Source organism: Dipodomys ordii, unplaced genomic scaffold, assembly GCF_000151885.1.
Source record: "Dipodomys ordii isolate 6190 unplaced genomic scaffold, Dord_2.0 Scaffold40, whole genome shotgun sequence".
In the NCBI taxonomy this organism is placed as follows: domain Eukaryota; kingdom Metazoa; phylum Chordata; class Mammalia; order Rodentia; family Heteromyidae; genus Dipodomys; species Dipodomys ordii.
The window spans coordinates 9,109,485-9,133,024 of NW_012267256.1; the positions used below are offsets into that span (position 1 = coordinate 9,109,485).

The 23,540-nt window shown below is 38.6% G+C and overlaps 1 protein-coding gene across 4 annotated transcripts in view; it reads left to right on the plus strand.

Moving 5' to 3' along the window:
- Positions 1 to 23,540, plus strand: part of Trpm3 (transient receptor potential cation channel, subfamily M, member 3) — a 498,800-nt gene that overhangs the window by 270,360 nt on the left and 204,900 nt on the right. The window contains exon 7 of one of the 4 annotated variants that reach the window (XM_013018446.1): positions 12,306 to 12,380. The exons of the other annotated variants lie outside the window; for them this stretch is intronic. Within the exon in view, the coding sequence (XP_012873900.1) occupies positions 12,306 to 12,380 (75 nt within the window). The remainder of the gene's footprint in view (positions 1 to 12,305; positions 12,381 to 23,540) is intronic. 4 annotated transcript variants of the gene reach the window in all.

A 23,540-nucleotide genomic window follows, 5' to 3' on the forward strand; every position in this document is an offset into this window, starting at 1 on the left:
TTGAGCCATCGTAGGACCCACGAGCTCCCATTCAGTGATTATAATCAAAGGGTAAAAGGAAGATTACAGAAGCTCAACAGAGCACCCTCAAATCACAGAGGTTGTCATCCTGAAAGTACAGGGGAAGGAATCTGCTCGTGGGCCACAGTGAATGCTAGTAAGAATCATTTCTGTTTTGAGAGATTCTTCATGATGTCAAGGTTCATATCTGTTCTATCCCTAAACTTTAATTGTGATAGGATAACTATCCTGCCATAGTTTGCCTGGTGGGATCAAGAACCTCCTCAGATGCAGTAAGTAACCCAGGCTGTGTTCAGTTAGCATCAAGAAAATGGCCCACAGTGATTTATAGAAGCCCCAAGAACAGAACCAAGAAGGTAGGCAAAATAAATAAATAAGTAAATAAGTGGACCAAGTCATAACCCAAAGCACCATAAGACAGTCCTTTTCAGTCAATATTTATAATAGTGAATCTACTTTAATATCTGAACATGCTTTTATCTCCCTTTCTATGATACTTCTCTGTAACATCTTCTTCTTTAAGTTCCGTCCATTTGAGATACAGTTTCATTTCCTAGCTTAAAATCTAAAATAGTTTTATAGCACTCAATTTTCCAAACATTAGACATTCTGCCAACCTGTTACCCTTACCAGTGCTACCCTTAATGTGGTCCTGGGTATGCCCATATGCCTCAACATCTTCAAGTGCCACACCACCCTCTCCCTGAGAACTAACCTACCCCTAGTAGTCACTTGTATTCTCTGACCTAAATGACACATCTTCTGGAAAATATCTCCCTTGACTACAAAGTGAATCCTTCACATTAGACCCATAAGGCATTTCTCACCAACCTGCCAGTTGTAATAATGACCTTTCACAAATACCAAGTGTTCTATACTTTTGCCAGCAACCCTGACATCCAATATCTCATCCTGATCCCCTCCTCTACTCATTCCTACTATCAACAATCAGAACGGAGGCATTGCAGGGGATTCCTGATGGGCTTTGTGTATAATAATATTTTTTAAAATCCTTTTAGGCATAAGCATTTAAATTACCTGCTTTAGGATATTCTTCCATGCATAATTTTTTAAGCTCCAAACATAATACACAAGGAAGAAGGTCAGTAAATAATCATGAAACTCCTGTTATGGACAGATCATAGGTAAGGTGTGGAAGACTAGCAGTGAATGATTTATTGAGCCTAAGTCAAGGATAAATTGGGTAATATGTAAATAAGCAAATAAGTGATGCCTGGCAGAAGACAGTGCTACTAAGGAAAATGAAGTCGAGGGTGGGCTATGTCTGTGTGAATGCAGACTTGTGGATCAGCTATGGCACACAGGAGAAATGACTGCAATGAAGGGATTGTTGGGACAAGAACATTCCAGGGGGACAGAGAGCAGACAGAAAAGCTCAGGGCGTTAAGTGAACAACTGAAGTTTAGTAAATGGGTTTGAACCTGAACATTTACAGGACCTTTTTTTTCATGCTTAAAGTACCACTGTGGTTGTGAGTAGACTGAGGTCAAGGGCACAATTAAAAGCAAGGAGATGCTGGTAGAGGCTATTGAAACAATTGAGAAAGATGAACGTGATTCAAATAAAGATGGCAGCAGGAAAAGTGGTAGAATTGGTTGGTTTTAAGATATGAAATACATTTGGGCTGCCATGGGAAGTAGCAACTAAATATCCTGAGGAGACCTTAAAATTCTAAGCAAACATTTTTATGAACATCACTGTACATTATCAAATATGCATGAAAACTAGAGCATACTATAACAGTCAGGCCATTACGTTAACTATCAAAATACATCTTACCTATGTCTGACATCTTAAAATGGTTCAAAAATACCCTATAACTATCAATTAGGTTGTACATTTATTAACCTGTGACCACATTCGTTTCCTCTCTTATATATACCTACTTCCTCCTCTGTTTTAATTCTGGAGGAAATCCAAGCAGCATATGATTTCACACAACAATATTACTATCAAAGTATTTTTAACTTGGTGTTGGCCACACATATCCTAAATTTTAAATGTACTCCCTGACTCAGTAGCCACAAAAAAATAAATACTGATCCAGGGATTTAGTTTAAATATACTGTTTCAAGGTCACCATAACCCAAGAAATATTGATCTGTTCTCCTGTAATACAATAGAGTAAATACTGACTAAATCAACCTATTATGTATTTTTATATAACTAAAAGAGCAGCATATGGGATTCTCAACATGCAAAAGTGATGAATGCTTATTGTTATGCTGATTTTATATCATGAAGATATATTGAATTATAAACTATACCATAAAGATGTATAAATGTTGTCTCTGTAAAATACATACTACTTCATGATAAAATATATCTTAAAAAGTTAATCATCTTTCTACTCCCAAATTCTACTTTCAGCTAACCAAAAACAGTTTAAAACAAACATTTCAGTTCTTAACACATGAAGATTAGGCCTGGCACCTTTAATCCTAGCTACTCAGGAAGCTGAGATCTGAGGATCAGGAAAGACCTTGAGACTCTTATCCCCAACTAACCATTGGAAAACTGGAAGTGTCACTGTGGTTCAAAGTGGTAGAGTGCTTGCTAGGCTTGAGCAAAAAGAGGTCAGGGACAGCGCCCATGCCCAACAAGAACAACAACAAAAAAAAGTAGAAGAAGAAGGTTAGAGAACTTTTCAGCAATTACAGTTTTCTTTCAAGCGTTCGGGGAAGAATGTATCTTTGGAGGAGAAAGCAAGTCTTTGTCAGTGGTGAGTGCTATAAACTAGTGTCAGGTGGACTTGGGCATGAATTCACATCACCATAGCCTTATCATTTTAGTTGTTAGGTTTCTTTGAGTTAGTATGTTTCTTTTGTTTTTGTATCTGTGGTTCAGGGATGACAATCCTTTTGGTTTCTGAGTTGATATCCCAAAAAATTCTGTGCAAGGCAGTTCATATTAGTTCCATTTATACCTCAGGGGTGCAAGGATTCTTGTCACCATGGATTATGTCTATATACCCTCACTACTAGAAATACCAATCTGAAACTAAGAGCCTTTCACCTATAGCCTATTAACAGTCTAGGGTATTCATTTCTTTACCATGAATAATCACCTCATTCTAATTTTTAAGTCATGTAACCTTTAGCTGCAAGAGTGTCCAAAGAGAAGATGGAGGCTTAAAATTATGTGTTGGCACATACCATCAAGCCTCTTCCAATATAATGTGTTAAAGAACAATTGATATATAATTTTCTGATCACTGCTGCAATAATCAGAAAACTATCACTTTTCCCTACATTGCTGAAAAGACCATTGTCACTCAGGTCTGTGTAAATAATATAATAGAGAAAATATAAGCTCTCGTTGGGAACTCAAGCTATTTTAGTGTGGAAGAGTAGTTAATGATGGCAAGTTGGATTATGGAATATTCTACTTGTTCAGGTAGGAGAATTTGGGCTGACTGTGAATTAACCCAGAATATATACATATATATATATTAAAACCTTAGAGTTGAGCCAACATCAGATTTTCCTTCTTGTAATTGACCATTTAATTTTTTTAAAATCACAAATAAAAGCCAAGATTGAAGTTCTCTTAGGCTTTATTTGATTTAAATGCTGGCTGTTTATATTGGAATGGTATTTTGGGTTTGGCAAGATGGAAATTGTATCTGGAATGCATGTCTGATAACTTTGTGAACATCAACCTTGGGAATATAGGAAGTTTGATTATGAGGCTAAAATTCTCTATCTGCAGTTCTCTACTTGAACAAAAATTCTCTATCAGGCTAAATCAAGTCCATGGGATCATTTCTCCCCTGGAAGACATTATGCATATTTTTTGTGATATTACATGCTGCAAGTGTCTGAGTAGGTTGACTTCCATAACCAGTGCTTCTGCTACTTCTGAAGCTTGTTTGGAAGAGAATGTGATACTGTTCATTCTTTGTCCCGCCATAGCGTCTGACATTTAAGTGTAGCCTTATTTGATGAGGCCACCTGGAGTACTTTTCTCTAAAGCAACAGATTAAAATGGTCCTGGCATTTTATTTCCAAGTAAACAAGGAAGAGAAGTGATTAGAGAATTCATAAAATACAATCTAATTTGGCATTTAAGAATATTGGTGTTTAGAAGTCTCGGCGTGGGGGGGGTGTTTTATTATGCAGTTCCTAAAACAACACACCTACTGGTGTAAGATGATATGAGTATACACACAAACTAGCAAAAATAATAGTAATGATAATATTTGCCAATAGGATAAATATCATCTCTAAGAAACATGCTGGTATATAAGGTAAGTCAAAGCTGGTAACAATTCATTGGTTAAAAATAAATTGGACCTTAAATGGATAGAATCTTATAGGATAACACACATCAATTTAAATCATTTTGTGGCAGAGATGGTTTTGTAATCAGAAAATAAGTACTAATGATGCTGTCATTTTACCCTGATTCCTTTACTCCCATTCTTGGTGATAACTCTGGAACGTGATTGTTTTCAACTAGGCTAAGAGGGTCTAATGTGGGAAGGGTAAGGTGCTGGTGGCACATGCCTGTAATTCTAGATATTTATAAGACTGAAATGTGAGGATCATGGTTTAAAACCTACCCTAGCAGGGAAGTATGTGAAGCTCTTCCCTCTGATTAACCAGTAAAAAGCCAGAAGTGAAGTGGTGGCTCAAGTGGTAGATTGCCATCCTTGAGCAAATATGCTCAGGGACAGTGCCAGAGTTCAGAGTTCAAGCCCCAAGACCAGCACAAAAAACTGAGAGGGGACTTGGAGTTGTCACAGATTGATACTTATTAATGGTCTGGGAGAAGATGGGGTGTTGGCATTCTGTAGCATGTAGGACATCTTTATATGAAGAACTTTCTGATCCAACAGCACCCCGTCGGAAGTATTACTTGGTGTCTATGTTTAAAGATACACATAGAAGAAATATCACTAGAGAATAGTGGTAAAATTCAAATTATATAACAACTTCTGAAGATATTGGTACCTTATAACTGAAACAAAGCTGGATGTCTGCTCTGATAATTCCATTAGGTCCTATTAACTAACTTCATTTGTGCTACATCTTAAATCTATTCTGTCTTGAGTAAGGAGCAAAGACATTGTAGTAGAGCTCTTAGCACAGCTTACAACAGTAAATGGGCTTGGATTGACCTTTCTGCCATCATGGCTGTAAGAAGACTGCTTTTCATTTGAAGAGACGGTGTATTCTGCTTAACAGGCAGAACTAACTGATGAAGTAAAGCATATCAGAATTTCAATTCTGCGGTACCCATTCTTACCATCACTGTTTTGGTGGGTTGTTTTTTTTTTCTTTCATTATTTCTTGCCTAGCAACTCCAGAAATGTGCTCAAGGCTGAGAGTTTTCCTTTCATAGTCCTTGATGCTCAGAGAAATTCTAGAAACTACAGCAATTAGCTGAATAGGGAAAAGCAACATGGGCCCTAAAGTATAACAATGGGTAAAGCCATTCCCTATTTGATATTGCCCATGGAACATTGTAATAAATCAAGGCTAGTAAGTCAAGCTCAACACTAAATGTAAAGAGAATTGTACAACTCAAGAGGGAATGGAAGGAAGATAAAATACTAGGCAATAGGTACAAGTTCTGCCACATTTGTTCAACATAGCTTTCAAGACAGATATTTCTCTTATTCCTCTATATATACATATAAATGTATAAATATATATAAAGAGTTGGCTAGAGCTGACTTATAAGAAAAAAATCACATCTGACATTCATAAATAAGACATACCTCTATGTTCGTGTTTATTCATTGAAGAATCTTGCCCATAAATAGTTCCTATAGTTCATCTTTCCCTTTCATTCCTCTCCTATGAACTTTTCAGTATTATATAATTGAGTTTATCCCCAGCTCTGGAAATAGGATTGAAACAAGCTGCCTAAAATGTTGTCATTATTTTAGATCATCATGGTACCATGGAGCTACAGTCTAACTCCAGTTTGGTTAACTAATCTAAATGATCTCCTTTAACCTCCAAATAATTGCTAGTGTGCTATGAACAATGCATGTGCATTCTTAACTGGATCTTTCTCCACACATTTTGTGACACACCATTTGTATCATTTAAATCACAAAATATTAAAAATCAGAGAGCAGATTCTCTGTCTATGACACTCCACGCTTGAAACGTCAAAGATGAGTCCTGGAAAATAATTCTCCTGTGACTTCCACATGGCTGCAATTTTGTTTCAACAGTAGAATGGAGGTTGTTCAGTCCCGCAAATCCACAACAGAAATGAAAGGCTCTTGCACTATTTGAAAGTGGGAATAAAAGTAACCTATCCTGTGACTCAATGGAGGAAATGTTTGAGGAGACTGGAGAAAAGATGAGCATGGAGGTAGGGGGTAATGACCTTCTTATACCAATTATCCAACTGGCATCCAACAACTTAATATAAAGCCCCAATTGGTAACTAGTGATTTGACAAAAAGCAGCCAAGGCTGGAGGGCTCTTGAAGCCTTCTCGGGCCAATAAAACATATGATTCCATGTTTTTGCTAATAACAACTATAGAATAATTAATTTCTAGAGTTTATTTCATAAGCTGTTCATTGTGGTCTGTTGTTTTAGCATTTAAGGCACACAGACCATTACTAATTCAGTCCTAGTTTTTTCTTTAGTTTACATTTATCCAGTCACACTCAAATGGCAGATCTAAGTTAATGAACAAAGCCGAAGTGTATGTGTTGCCTTTCAGACTTAATGAAGTCATAAAAGAAGAACTATGAAACTAAAGTTTGCCTTTCCTCTATGTTTGCTTTATTCGTGCGGTCATTTTTTCTCTGTGCGTCTGCATTTGCATCTTTTTCTTTTATCATTTTATAAAACAAGTTCACTATTCATCCTCTAAAATGCTTGGGACTCAGAGTGTTTCAGATTTAGACTTTTTGGGGTATTAGATTTTCAGATTACAAATGATCAACCTGTACAAAAATCATACAGTTATTATGACTTTTCCATCCACACATATTTCTACAGAAATCCAATATTTAGAAATCTCATTATAAAATACAAAAATAAGTTCAGAAGATAAAAATTTACAAGGCAAAGGTCTAATTTCCATAAGATGTGAAGTGTGTACAAATCAAAAAGAAAAATATGGAAAGCCCTACAAGAAAATGGACAAAATATATCAATGAGAAGATGAGAAGGAAGAAAATTCAAAGATTCTATCTCATTCACATGCAATACAATTTTAAAGCAATCAAACTGGCATTTAGAATGTTTATTTAAATATGTATGGAACTATTTTTCATATATTTTGATGTGCAAATATGGCTAACTCTATTTGGCAAAACAATTTGGCTGATCTCTCCTATAGTTTTATGCTTAGGAGTTTATTCTGTGTATACCTACTGTAGAACTATTTACTGTAATAAAACAGAAATAAACACTTATCAATAAGCTGACTCTAAAATAATCTGAAATTATTGTAAGTAGTATGGATAATATAGTAATTCTGTTTGAGTACAAACAGGAAAATATCTAGAAGTATTTTCTTAAAGTTAAAAGCTTATTTTACAACCATACAACTGTTTGCTTAGTATAATCACATTTACTTTTCATCAGTTAGCTATTTATGTACTTATAAAATACCCCACAGGACACAAGTGAACAAATAGTATTTGCAGTGAGACTTGAGGTAGGGAGAGATAGCAGAATATGACTCTTTCATGTCATGATTTTAAATTTTCCTATTTATTTATTATTTATTTTTATTTCCTAGTTATTTATTTTTGTGTTGGTCCTGGGGCTTGAACTCAGAGCCTGAGCATTGTCTCCAAGCTTTTTTTGCTCAAGGCTGGCACTCTAATACTTGAGCCACAGCTCCACTTCCAGCTTTTTGATGGTTAATGGGGTGGCTTTGAATGGTGATCTTCAAATCTCAGCTTCCTGAGTAGCTAAGATTACAGGCGTGAATCACCAGCTCCTGGCTCTTACATTTATTTTGGACAGTGAACAGAAAATTGCTTTTGGAAGAGAGAGAATGAGAATGAGAATAGGACATTTGTTGCCTTCCTTCCTCCTTCACATACGTGTGTATCATTTTTTGAACATTTCTTATGTTCATACAAAATGATAGTGTAAGACACAACATAGGTAAAAATGCCACTTTACTGGAACAAATTAGTAAACTGGTCATTTCACATAGTTACCCACCTCCCCTATGTAGCCATAAAGTACTCGTTAGCAAAAATCCTGACTGTACCACACTATTGTTTACTAGAGTATTTGTGTTTTATGTTATACACTCGGTTTTTAAGTTTTGTCTTTCACCCATCTCTTAATGCTTCCTTCCCTACCCAGACACTTAAATATTATTGACCTGTGGATAAAGAAACCAGCTGTGTTCACTACACCTGCTTCCCTCCCTACCTCAGTCATTGAGCAGTTTTTATCCCTAAGACAAAATAAGTCAACACATAGAAAATATTTTCAGATTTGACATTAAAAGAGTATGTATACAATTACGAGACCAGAGTAACCGATTCTGTGCTTAGATTTGATAGTGGCCTGAATCAGAAACCAATTCATCAGTCCTCTGGAAAAAAATAACCAAGCAGCTGATGAATAACCAAAGAATTTAAATTTATTTTTCATCCTTAACATCAATGTCATGTTATTATTAATGAGGAGACTGAAAGTGCCCTGTGTGTATGATTCTACCAGGAGAACAATCTAGCAGGCCTACAACTGGCTAGCTTTCTTTTTATCATGCTTCTGGGCACCCCAAATTCCACCTGCCTTCTCCCCATTATAGCATGACTCATTCGATATTGTCCATATGTTCATGGTAAAAAGTATCTATAATATCCTCTTCACCTCGTCATAGTTCGTAAAAGATTTTTATTAGCACATATTAGTTACACAAGGGAGTTTCATGGTAGTATCTCCCCAGTCAACTGAACCCCTCCATCTCTATCCTACGATCTTACTATCTACCCTACTGTCTCATTAAGATGTTTCACATGCAGGCAAAACATGTCACATTTCTTCAGCTCTTCAAAAACGAGGTAAAACCAAGAACTCAAACTATCTGTCATTTAGCATGAAGAGTGATTACTTGGTTACAGATTTCCCCTTGACATATTTCTTTTAGGCTCTTTTGTTAAAATGATTGGCTTGTGCACCTACAGAGACTGTACTTGAAGAACCTTGTCTTATAAATCTGAAAACAACACTTAGGGTTTGTTGATGGCTATTCTAAATGATTTACCAAAAATTAGCTGATTTAATTCCTACAAGCCTGAAGCGTGTACCAGTATTTTTCCCAGTGACCAGTAAGAAAACTGAGGACAGCAATAGGACCCTGGTCAAACTGCTACTCTGTGGCAGATCCATGGAATCTGTATGTATCTGAAGCCAGACCTATATTCCATGCTCTGTACCTTCTCTGTATTCAAAGGGCTTCCTTATAGAGCAGTAAAGTGTTAAATGTCTTCTAATGATACAAAATACACTAAGAATTCACATAAAAGAAATTCTGAGTGGAATATTCATAGGAATTACCTAGCAAAGGGATTTCAAGTCAATTTGACAGGCAGAATGGGGCCAGTGGATTGTTAGCCACACAGGTAAAAGCTTTCAGACGTCATAAATTTAATACTTTGCGTGTAATCTAAACTTCTTTGAATTTCTCTAATTTTTTCCTTTAGCTTCTGTTGGCATAGCAAAACTTAAGCCACAATCATGCATAAGGAGCACACATACACTAGAGTTCATTTGTCAGGAAATGGAACAGCAAAATAACAAGGGAAAATATATGGCTCATTGCTTCCTTTTTATGGTCAGATTGATATGCAGGAAGATATTATCTCAAAATACAGAATCATAAGTAGTACAATGTGTGTGATAGATGTGTATAGATCATCTAGCTTCATTAAGTGACAGACCCAAGAAGCCTGTGTGTGTAATCTATACCACTCGGGTCTATGTCATCTCTATATTCAAAGAGCTGCATGGTAAAGTAGGTGGATTTTATTTAGATCCTCTCATTCTGTAACTTTTACATGCAAATAGGGAAAGCCACTTCAAAAAGAGCTGATGATCTGCCTCCATTCTTACAGCGAATAACGTGCCAGAGCTTTTCTTTACCTGAACCTAAACTGCAAATCACTAGTTTGCCGGTCTCTCTTTAGCAATAGGTCATTAGTTTGGAAGGTATTTCTCTTGCTCTGTTTGTACAATACCCTAATTCAGATAGGAAAATGTCTATGTACCTGAGTAACATACAGAAGCACAGTATGTAAGGTATCTACTCTAATGTCAATGCAAAATCCTTAGCCATTGATGCAAGCTTGCCAGCTCCTAATGCTCCCCCTGCGCACACACCCAGTCCATTTTCTCTACTGGGTCTTGAAGAGTAATTATGGAAATATTAAGACAGCTAGGGACACAATTAATACATATCTATTATCTAGGATTCCATTTTTAATTATGCCACTAATTTTTACCCTGCTTGATTGTCACTGAAATGTTATTTAAAATTTTGATCATTTGATTTTGATAACCAGGGAAGAATAAACTGAAAATACCAGCATGCTATTTCCTCTGCAGAAAAATTGTAGCTGCACCTATTTTTTAACTTGATTCTATCTTCCGTGCTTGGGCTAAATTTCTGGGAAAGTTTGTGTGGTGGTTTCTTCTAAAGCCTTGCTTATAGTATTTAGCAAATGGCCTAATTACCATACATAGTGGTAGACCAGTCAAGGGACTGTGTATGCACAAACTTAATTTGTATTCTCAGAGGCATACTAATTAGGAACTTTCTGGGAAATGTACAGTAATTACTCTTGGTGTGTTATTTATGAACTCTGAAGAACCAACTTATATCCTCTGCTCCATGAGATATTGTTTTGTGGTTTCCCCATAAAAGAAGCCAGTGTTGTCAGATTATAGCCCTGAGAAATGCCCAAATGAGGTTCCTTAAAGACTGAACACCATACCTCTCACCAACCAGCCACCCCAGCCCAACTCCTACCTCCCAACAATGGCCACAAGTAGAGGCTAGTCTTGTTTTGTTTTGTTTTTGGGTCCAGTCATGGGGCCTGAACTCTAGGCTGGGCACTGTCCCTCAGCTCTTCAGCTCAAGACTAGCGCTCCACCACTTGAGCCACAGTGCCACTTCCGGCTTTTTTTGTTTTTGCTTATGTAGTGCTAAAGAATTGAACCCAGGGCTTCATGCATGCAAGGCAAGCATTCTACCACTGAGCCACCTTCCCAGCCCGAGGCTAGTCTAGAAGTCTCGGCTGATCCTATGAAGGAAGAATCTGAGGTCATCCTTGAAGACTGTATCCAGAGAATGAAGTGAAGACAGAAACAGAATGTCCTGAGTGTCTAGGGATTCTCCCTCAAGGGATTTGAAATAGGAATGTTGTCTGGGACCTTTAGCCAAAAGCTAGCTTGACTAGCAAATTAGAAACCTAGAACATAGTATTTCACTGAATTTTTCTTCCACTTCAGGGTAGAGTAGCCAAATTAGAAAAGGAGGAAAAAAGAATTTATACACAATCAATGTATCTGTCTGTTTAAGTAGCTAGCTAGCTCATTATCTAATCTATCCATCCATCCTTCCATTCACCATCTTCCATTCATCCATGATTCTATCCATCCATCCATCCATATATCTGTCTACCTACCTACCTATCCACCAATTCAAGTCTAACTATATATCTTGACCAGTAGTGAACAGAATATAGAGAATTTATCCAGTAAGTGACATTGTTCATGTTTCATGAAACCTTGGCATTTCTTTGACTTCTTCTTTAAAGGAAAAAAAATCAAGATTAGCCTCTGAAAGGTTAGTTTTCTAGGTCATATGAAGTTCATCACTTGAGAATATTTCTCCAGAATTCATAGAAATGGTTTTTAAGAGGAAAGTGGGATGGAATCCAGTTCCTGTTCTGTCCTGTTCTAGAAAACATAGGACTCAAATTTTCAAAAACTGCAATTTAGGATTCCTTGGGATAGTTAAGTGGTAATCATTGGTACAGGCATGGAACCTGAATTCATTTCAACCCTTTGGCCATCTGTAGTTATTCTAGGCTAAAATAGTATAGTGAAGAGTTCTTCATTCAGCAGAGGGAATGTTGATTTTTAATAAGATGTTTACATGTAGATTTAATACGTCTGATCTTTTGCATAGATCTGAATCTGACTAGGTTGCAGTCACACATAAAATTTATGAAGATTGAGTAGCCCATCTGATATCATAAATACATGTCCATCCATTGGGTTATAGAAATTCAAAAATTTTATTTTTTGACAGGATGCCTGCCGTTTTTCTCTCTTGACTCCCGCTTGTTTTATTCATTTTGGGGTAGTTGCCAATTAGACACAATTGGTAAGTATAATTAATGGACAACTTAAATTTCCTCTTAAGCCACTGCCAAGAATATTAACCATAGAAGCTTTCATTTCCTCTTGCAAATTCCTAACACCACTATTCCCCTGTGATTGCTGTTCATCTCTATCTTTTCTGAGACACCCAACCACCTCAGACATTAATGACTCATTATTACTTGCCATCCGAAAGATTCCATATCGGACAGCTTGACAACACTAGTAGACTACGACTAGGAGGGAGTAACTATTCATTCACATCCAGGCATTATGCAAGATACGCAGTCTCTTTTGATATACCCCAAGGTGCCTCAAGGTAGAAATCATCTCTGGTTCTCTAGTTGATAAAGGGACAGCTCAAGAGGTTATGTCCCTGTCTTAAGGCTCCAACTACAGAGAAAGATAGATGCCAATCTGGGCTGATGCGATTCAGATACTCTTAATCCTCTCATCCATTCATTGAAATGTTATCTCATTATTTTGATTATCTAGTTTGGGTGTCAGCATTTTTTTTCAACAATTATGTGAATGCCAGCTCTCTATCAGATTAGGGTTAAGTACTGGTTTATTTGACTGTGTCATCAAGAAAGACTTTGGGTAGAGGATGGTGGATAGAGGAAAGATGATGAAGAAGTAATGTGAGGAGGAAATACAGGAGGTGATGGAGTTGGGGTGGGGGGTAGAACGGAAACACACAGAGGAGCTCCTGATCGTGTATCCATGGCTACAGTCTTTCTTCATGTGACTCGTGGACTTCCCTTTGTCATCCTATGCCTGAGAATATATGAAGGAGGCTGGGAAGGCAAAGGGACGTTCAATTGTCATCACTGGCATCTTTTGATCATTGCACCATCATCAAATGCATTGGGATAATCATGACATGAACTTCCTCCATCACTGAGCCCATAATTGTCTCATGAAAGGAATAACAACTCCGTATGTAGGGAAAAAAAACCTAGTAGAACTTCAAGGAGCTTGAAACATTGGAAGGAGTTAAGTATGTGCTCACAGACTAACATCCTGCATTTCAAACCACATAGTTATACTTCCTACAAGCAAATGATGTGAGCATCTTTTTGCCTTTGGTGGATGCAGTAGTCTGTGCAGCCCTACCATCCTCTGAATCTTCTGCCTCAACCAACCCAGGAGAAGACCAAATACCAAATTATCAATACCCAAATCTAGATGGGTTGACTTCAGAGATGAAGAGTTGCCACTTTTAAACATGCTTCCAACAGACTGCTCAGACTTTTCTCTGCTTTTTAGGAGGGCTTCCCCTTATCTTTGTGTGAGAGACACAACATAGACTCAACCCTCCTTTGTCATTTGATGGCAAGGCGTCCGTTATGCTGCTCTATCTGTGAAGATTTGTGAATCTTAGTGAAACATGTTTCACGGTGTCTGCCTATCTTCTTTCCCTGACCCTTTTCCAACTCCAGTGAAGAGACTGCTTTTTACAAATTAGACAGTTTGGTAAACAAATGAATCTGAACAGGGCAACTGCTCACCATTCTGATGACGTCTTTTAGCCACTTCAACATGCAAGAAAGAACTATGGGATCTCCTAGCACATTAGGTTTAAGTTGCGAATGTTTGACTGGCATTTTAGTTTCATGATCAGCAAAATATGCCATTGCTGGTCAGGTATAATAGATTGTTACCATAGTAGAGACCTTTGGGGGGAACCCAATCTCTTCCTTGTTACATCGCTAAGTCTCTCAAGGGCTACATGGCTAGCTTCTTTTGCTATCATAAACCCTTGTGGACATCCTTCCCCATTCATTCTTTATTTCCTTTTAAAATACTATACCCATAAGCTACCTATCTGGCCACAACCTACATTCCCTCTAAATCTCAGCTCAAAACCCTCCTTCCTCCCCTTCCTCCTGTGGTGCTCATAGTACAAGCTTCACCTCCGCCATATTTCTACACCATTCTATCTAATCCACTGTCTGCCCAGAGCATGGTTTCTTTTGATAGAGTGGTTATCTGTCCATATTCCTGTTCCATCGCTCATCACCTACAGATTGTGAGACCCTAAAGTGTAGACCCTGTGTCTTATCCATTTTCATCATCCTGTAGTTCCTAGCACATTCAAGTGAGAACTCAAGAAATTGTTTTTGTAGCTATCAATACTTCATGTTCCTGGCCCTATTTTCAGTTTGGGTTTTTAGCCTGATATAAAAATGTAATGAGAGGGGTTGGGCATCGGTTGCTTATGCCTGTAATCCTAGCTATTCAGAAGGCTGAGACCTGAAGATCACAGTTCAAAGCCAGCTTGAGCAGAAAAGTCTGTGAGATTCTTATCTCCAATTAGCCACCAGAAAACAGGAATTGGAGCTGTGGCTCAAAGTGGTAGAGCACTAGCCTGGAGCAAAAAGAGCTCAGAGATGGCACCCCAGGCCATGAAATTAAGCCCCAGGACAGCACACACACACACACACACACACACACACAAACACACACACACACACACACACACTAGAAGGGCTTAGCTATTAAAAGGTGGAAAATAATGCCACATAAAATCACAAGATAGACTCAAGGAGGAAATAATGAATGGGAATGTGTACAGGCAAAGACCACTAGCAGTATCTGTAAGTCATGTTCATGAGTGCATTTACTCATAATTGGACAGTGTTCCTCTTAAATCACAATTCCTGTTAACTCATTTCCATGTTAACAAGTGAGAAAGTTAATAGTCTAAGAATACATTTTATGTAGCAGCCAGTAAGAACCACAATGGCTTCAGTATTACCATTTACATGGTTGAGATGACAATGACCCCACTTACTTGAAGTAAGAATTGCTCATGGCTGCTTTTCAGGCTAGAATAGCTAACCTTAGGAAGGTAGACAAAGATCAAATAGATGGAAAACTTGTGCTGACTAAGTACTTTTCTGCCATCATCAACAATATCACATATATTCTGAGAAAACAGCATATCTTATTCCTTAGGGGCCATGAAGAAAAAAATGTAGATTGGTTGAGAGTTTAATTTACTTATGATGATTAAGGCCAGAGGATTTATCTCAGCATGCTTCGAAGTCCTTACCAAGGATTTATAATAATTGGTCAATCCCTTCAAAGTATTATTTGAAGCACTTCAAGCCCTTGAAACAAATGTATGTACAAGTGAAGAGTATTAAAGAGTGACCAGAAATAGTGCTCTTGGGTGTAACTAATAAAGTTGTCATCATTTTCACAAAATAAAAACCTTTTTACCTCGAACACTGAGCTCAAAATCATTAAGCCCTGATAAAATGAAAGGTTGTCTATCCTCATAATGGCCAAACAAGCAAACAGCTGATTCTTCTCTCTCTTTTGGCACCCATGGCTGAAATAAATAAGCATCCCTTCTCCCTCACTGAACAGGCTGTCCCAGTTCTGCATCGGAGGGCAGATTTCAAAAGCTCTGCAGAGGGCTGCATGCCACAACCGGACAGTAAAACACTTAAGTCCTACAGACTCAGGCAGGGAGTCGAGGATTCTAAAGAGCTTTGGCATCTCTGGGTCTGCATGGGGTTCTGTGGGCAGTGCCTATTGGGAAGAGGCAAGGTGGGGAAAGCATAATAGATACATCCTTGTAAACCCAGGGAAGTGAGGATTGAAGACTCAGCTTTTCTGGTCATCAAACTAATCTGAGTTGAATCCTTCCTCATTAAGCAGTGTTTCTTCTACCCCGAGGGAGAACACAGGAAGTGCGCCCTGGCTCTGCCGCCTGTGAAAGTTTATCGTGAAATCCTGGGGGAGGTTGCAAAGCACACAACCATGGCACATGGCATTCCACATGAGAAGTCTGCAGAATTAGGACACTCACTTTACCAGGCTCAGATTCTATTGTGTCAACATGTATGAATAGGATTTGCTTTGTCCCATTGATTTGTTTGCTCCCATTATTCAAGCAATGAGAATTATTGTAGGAAGAATGGCTTATTGCTCATAAATTCATGGATAAAATGTCACATAAAATATTTTCCTTATTTCAAGGAAATGTAATTCCAAGACTCCCTTCATGGAGGTTTGGTTTTAACTTGTGGTTGTTACTTTTTTTGTGGTTCTAGGGCTTGAACCCAGGGCCTACGTGCTATCTCTGAGCGCTTTTTTCTCAAGGCTAGCACTCTGCCACTTAAGCCACAATTCCATTTCCGGCTTTGTGGTAGTTGATTGGAGGTAAGAGTCTTACCAGCTTTGCTGTCTGGTCTGGCTTTGAACTGTGATCCTCAGATCTCAGCAGGTGCTCCCCTGAAAGTGAAGCCAACAGGATCTTTGTTGTGACTGAATCAAGGGCCCCAGGGCTCAGCAGCCTCAGGTTAACATTTCATGGTGTAGTTCAGAGAAGACCAACTCAGACAAGGTGCCTGTGATATTTCCCACCATTGCTGGAACTTGCAGATAGAGAAGAGCACACAAAAATACAACATAGACCTTGTATGTTGTACATTATTTTCTTACTTTCTGTATTTATATATTATTATTTATATAATATACAACATATAACATCTATGTTGTATTTGATATATGTAATGGATAATATACTATTACATATTTATATAGCATATATAATATGTATTAGACCTAATAGTATGTAATAATATGTAATATATTATAATGTGTAATATTGTATTTATAATATATGATATGCAATATGCATAGTATATAATATATAAGAAATATATACTATTCTGAATGTATCTAATATATAATATATACCATTTGATATATATCATATATGATACATTTTACATATTATATGTAATACATATCACATAGCATAATATATATATCATGTTGTGTATCATATATAATACTATAATATACCATAGAGTATATAATAATATATCATATATAGAATATAGGAAGGTGATATGTGTTATATATCATATATATTTATATGAAGACATATGCATAAACACACATAAATGCACAGCATATATATAACCTAAAACAGATGATAGATTAGATAGATAGATGATTGATAGATAGACAGATAGATACATAGATAGATAGAGTGGATAAACAAATGCTAAGGAGAGAAATAAAGCAGAATGGGCATCAGATGTGGTGGAGAGAAAGGACTATAGTGTTAAACAATGGTCAGAAAGACAGGATGAGACGAGACAAGGAGAGAACCAAGGGAGATATTAGAGGTCAGGTCGATGATGAAGAAGCAACCAAGGAGATGTAGAGGACGCTGGTGAGAGGAAAGAGAAGGGGGGGGCCCAGTGGCCAGTGGGACTTGCTAGGTGAAGTAGGCGTGAGAACTGGGCTCTAGCCATCAGGAATGCTGCGAGTGCCCAGACTCAAACACTTTCTTCCTCCTTTCACCTGTCCCACCTTTCTTCCATCAAAACACATGCTTTCCCTTCTGTCCTTCCCAAGACATTCACAAGCTTTGATTTTTAGAAAAGAGCTTATCTTCAGGCACCCTCTGCTTCTCAGGGCCTCTCCCAAACCACACAAATATCCTACAAATGAGGGAGAAAATGAGCCACCAACAGCCCTCTGTGAAAATCAGAGAGGGAGAAACAAATATAAAATAAAATCTAGCTCATAATAGGACAAATTAGTGTCCTAAATATGCACTTAGTCAATTTTCAGTAGTTCAGTAAACTTGTGGTAAAATAAAGTAACAGCACATTTTGAATGGATGTGCCAGTCCCCGGGCATGAACTCAAAAACATTGTGTTCTCAGTTGGTGTTGTTTTGTTTTATTTTGTTTTGCTCTTGATTTCCATACTATCACTTGAGCCACACTTCAGTCTAGTTTGGGCTTTTGTTTTGTTTGTTTGTTTTTGATGATTAATTGGAGATGGAGTCTTTCTTTCTGCCTGTTGGACTTGTTTGGAACCTCAGTCCTCCAGATCTCAGCTTTCTGAGTACTTAGGGTTACAGGGGTGAACGCTGTCTGCAGAAGCATATTTTTATAGCTTTCCCAATAGCAGGGTTGAGGGCACTGAATTCCAAGAGTGCTTCTCTTCTAATAATGGCTAAGGTATCAATCACGACAACCTATGTTTGTCCAAGCTTGGCGTACACAAGGAGTGGGGAACATTGGGCCCACAGGCAATATAGAAGGTCCACAAAAATCACTGGGTGAATGACAGGACACACTCATATGCCTCTCCTTGACTGCCGATGGCCCATCTGCCTGTACTGTTAACTTTCCATGGCCTTCAAGTGGTATTATAAATATCCAAATGGCCCTTGGCAGAAAAAAATGAGTTTCCTTACCCAATCTAGGATCCACTTGATCAGATTCTTATTCTTCCCCAAATATATTGAGGCTTTCTACACTAGCAGATGCTGCCACATGTGAATCATTTTAACCACATCAGTTAGGCTTAGGGGTGGGCAAACTATGATCCAGGAGGCAGGTCTAGCATACCATCTATTTTTGTCATGGTGATGGCTGTAAATAAAGCTTTATTTTAACTTGGCCATGTTCATGTTGAACATAGTGTCTTTGGATGTTTCATGCTCTAACTACAAAGTTGACTAATTGCAACAGAGTTCATCTACCCCATCCTACAACACTGAAGGTATTGGCATAGATAGCTTTTACAGAAAAGGTTTGCTAATGTTTAGTTTCAGCCTTAAAATGCATTGCTCATGCGTATTTCAGTCATGTGGTGGAGAGTTTTGGCTGTGTCCTGCAAGAGGGCACATCTCAGATTTCACTTTTCTTGTTGAAACTAGCAAAAATCTCTTATCCCTTCAGCCCTATGCAAACGCATTGATTGTCAAGGTGGTGCCTAGACCAAGATCATTAGCATCACTTTACCTTTGAACTAAAAGTTTTCATTTCTCCACCTTCTGATCTAAAGCCCCAAAAGTGAGGCCAGCAGTACGTGTTCTAATGTCCCTCCGTGTAGTGATTCCGAAGAATGCTACAATCGAGAGTCCTTTATCATCATGATCATGAGCATCACCATCATTATCCTTAAGTAGTTGTACAAAAGGGTTTCAATGCATCTTGACCAAGGTCACCTCTTTCATCATTTTCCCCCATCTCTCCCAACCTCACCCATTCTCTCAATTTCCCTAGTTCCATTTTCACATATGCACATTGATTGTCATGTCTGCATTCACCCCACGATTCCTCTCTCCATTTGCTTGCCCCTCCCATTCTCTTTGACCTCATTCTGCTCCCCTAATACATGTTCCAGCTTCCTGGTATTTATTTTGTTGAAACTGTGAATTATTTGTTTCAAAAGAATCACCCCATTGGAATCCATATACCGCATTTTACTTGACACGTTGTGTAAGTATGCATATGGTCCTGCACAAGAGGATCCCACCCTTTCAAGCTAGTTTGGATAAACTAGTTTGGACAAAAGAGGATTTTCACATTCAAATTATGGCTTTTAAAAAAAGCAGCCCTTAAAGTACTACTTCCTTATTGATAACCTTAGGATAGCCCAATATCTAGATAATGGCATTCACATTTATTATTACAGTTAAATTGATTTTGGGTGCCAGTGGGGGATGTTTTGCATAAACATAACAGAGTAGTTTAAATAGTCTAATGGTTAAAGACCCAGAGTTCCCATTGCATACTCTGGGCCATGACTATCTTCCTGTTTCTTATCTTCATACACTGGGTGTGTTTAAGTGGCACAATGTAAAGGAAGTATTTAACTCCAAGAGAGAAAAGGATCAGGGATTTATTGCTAGCACCATCAAAGATATGCTACAACCTGAGAACATTTTTCCAATTCTTATTTTTCCTTGAATAAAATTTGCACAGGTGCTGCTAGATGGTTGCTGTTTTCCTTTGCTTAATGATCTAATCCTTCTCTATATCCAGAGAAAGGAATAGTTCCCACAGCAAACAGCTGTGTTGTAGATGGAGCCAGAAACCCAGGCCCAGAAAAGAGGAGGGAAACTGTGAACCAACACAGCCTCCTTTTTAAATAACTGAGATTGGCATGTTTTAAAAGCCGTTATAAATGAGTTGAGACCCTAGGCTGTAAGTGAGGTAGAGGACCATTGCATACTGCTTCATTCCTGATTCAGTCATTCAGGTTGTATCTTTCCCATTAATCATGAATGACGAGCCCCTCACTTGCATGTCAGAATGGTTTGATAATTTATGTGATCTCCTTAGAGACAATGAAGTAAACTCCACTACAATAAGTCAGTCACTGAACTCAGAAATTATTCATCCATGACTTTCTTAATATGCTGCTCTTGTTGTTTTCTTTTATGGAGCTTAAATTATATCAAGGAAAGAAAAGAAAAAAATGTTTCAAGAAAAGCCATATTTAAGTTTTAAAAATAAGTTCATGTACCCTAAAGCAGAATTGAGGCTGAGGTTTGTTAGATGCTGCAGAAAACATGCCAGAAATAGTAAGGGAGTATTATTACAGAGTATCTCATCCAAGAGCTGGAGCCAAGAGCTGAGTTCACTTTACCACACTCATTCGTGTGTGTGATGCTGGTACTGGGGCTTGAACTCGGGGCCTGAGCACTGTCCTTTCGTTTTTTTCACTCAAGGCTAGTACTGTACTATTTGAGTACTACTTGCTCTACATCTGGCACATTTGAAGATAAGAATTTCATAGACTTTCCTACCTAGGAAAGTCCACAGGCTTCAAACTGTGATCTTCAAAACTCAGCCTCCCAAGTAGTTAGGAATACAGATATGAGACACTCACTCTTGCCAACAGTCAGATTGAGAGTTAGGAACCACACTCAGGCAGATGAAAATCAAAGAATCATTTTTATTGATGCTAACATGGCCAGAGATCATGGACAATGTGAATGTTAATTGGGTTTCTGCTCTTCTAAGCTCCCAGACATCCCACCAAAGGGAAAAGATGGAATTTGCTATAGGCACCTTAACAAAGATCTGTGATAGCACTGGACCTTGAAGGAAAAGGAAGAAAAAGCTCAATCCCTCTCCCTTACTGAGAAACTTTAAGTCATTAGCTCTCTCCAATCAAGAAACAGACAAATGTGGGTGTCGTATGTAGGCTGAGATGATAATGTTTGCTGTCAAAGCTAGCTTGGGCCTAAAGTTTGAGGGACTCTATATCAACCAATTATAATACTAATAAAAGCTGGTATAAATCTATCACCTATTGGTTATGAAGAAAACACAAATAGGAGAATTAAAGTCCAGGCTAACTCCAGCATAAATGTGAGAGCCTATTCAAAAAATAATGAAAGGGCTGGGAAGATGGCTCAGTGGTAGAGTGCTTGCCTTGCATGAATGAGGCCCTGGGTTCGATTCCTCAGCACCACATAAGCAGAAAAAAAGCCAGAAGTGGCACTGTGGCTCAAGTGGTAGAGTGCTAGCCTTGAGCTGAAGAGCTGAGGGACAGCGCCCAGACCCCGAGTTCAGGCCCTACAATCAGACCCCCCCAAAAAAAAATGAAAGCAAAAAGGGCTGGTATATGGCTCAAATGCAACAGTTCCTTGTCTAGCAAACATGAGCTCCTGAGTTCTAACCCCAGTACTTGGAGTGGGGGAGGGGGAGAGAGAACAGACAATAGTTACACTAATGTGTTGCTAAATTCTGTATTTAGAGAGAAGAAAAAGGAATTATCAGAGGCTAGATGGCTGGTGTTAATGGAGCTAGTGGAAATTTTTCCTCAACATTGACACCCAAATTTCTCACTGAGGATTTGATCAGGCTGAACATGACAAGTTGCTTATGTTTGGAAAAGATGCCCAGATAATCAAATAAAAGTAACATTGCTTTTGCTGGCTCAGATGAGATTAGGATCCTAATCTGGCAAATCCAGGCCATTATGTTCACTCAGTGAGAACAGGAATTCGCTTCCATTCCAGTCGCACAGCTCCTATTCATTTCAACCAAAGGAAATAAGAGCTTCCCTGACATCCTTCCAGCCAAGGATGTAAACAACGACTTACATCTTTCTCCCCTGCAGCAGAGGCCTTTAGTCCCTCTAGCTATATGTGCTAATTCTACCCATGAGAAGTATGGAGTGGTTGAACTGGAACTAGCTATTCAGCCCCTAAAGAATGTAGGGTCTTCCAGATGGAATCCAGATGGCCAGGTCCTGGGTTGCTCTCTGACCAGTTTTTGTGTCTGCCCAGTAGTGAAGGCCAGTGAGAGGATGCCAGAGGACACCCTCAGCCAAACATAGCCATAATGTGGGAAAGAGTGCTAGCCAGTCCCTTTGTAGCCATCAGAGTGCTCTCGCCCCCTGGGCTGTGCTAGTCTCCAGGTATGGATTGTAAAACTATGAATTTCATTGTGTTTTACTTCACAGGCATTTGCTTGAATGATCTTCTGAGCCTAAAGCATGATGGGAAACAGAATGCTAGCCTAGTAAGGAGTCTGACAGAGGAAACTTACAACTTAATGGGAAGAAAGTTTACATTAATGCAAGGCAGATAGACTGATGGCCCAAAGGCATTTTATTTTCCAGTCATGGGGCCAGAACTCTGGGCCTGGGTGCCACAGCACCATGTCCAGCTTTTTCTGCTTATATGGTGGTGCTGAGGAATCGAACCCAGGGCCTCATGCCTGCAAGGCAAGCACTCTACCACTGAGCCACCTTCCCAGCCCCCCAAAGTCATTTTTTAATGAACAATAGGACCAAAAAGGAATGAAAAATTAATACTGCCTTAGGGAGGTGGGCAAGACCTGGGGAACTATACATCTTGGGTTTGAATGCTGAGTCTCTGGAATAAATAATGTCCCTCTTTTGGGGCCCAGGATCTGAATAATTTGAGAAATAAAAGTAGTACTGGGTAGAAGACACAATAGAATGCCCACTAATTATAGGTGACAAATAGGCATATGTGGCTTTAGTTCTATTGGCCATGCAGGCTTCCATTAACGTCCCAGAACTAGGCAGATTCCCACCATGAAATAGGGACTAAGGATTCACCTCATCTCCCCACACATCTTCAAAGCAAGGCCCCAGGGAAGCTGACAGATCCCAGGCTCCCAGGTAGGTAGATGCCAGAAGGAAAAGGTACCAGGCTGAGCTGACCAAAAGCCAATTCTTCACAAGTTTACCAAAGAGAATAAAAGGAAACAGAAAACTCCAAAACGTGCTGGAGAAAAACCTCCTCTCCTGGAGACAGATTTGGGGGAAATATAGGATCAATATTAGGATGGCTATGGAAAAGCCTAGTAATCCTACATGGAGGATCCTGGGAATAGTCTTCAGAGAGCAGG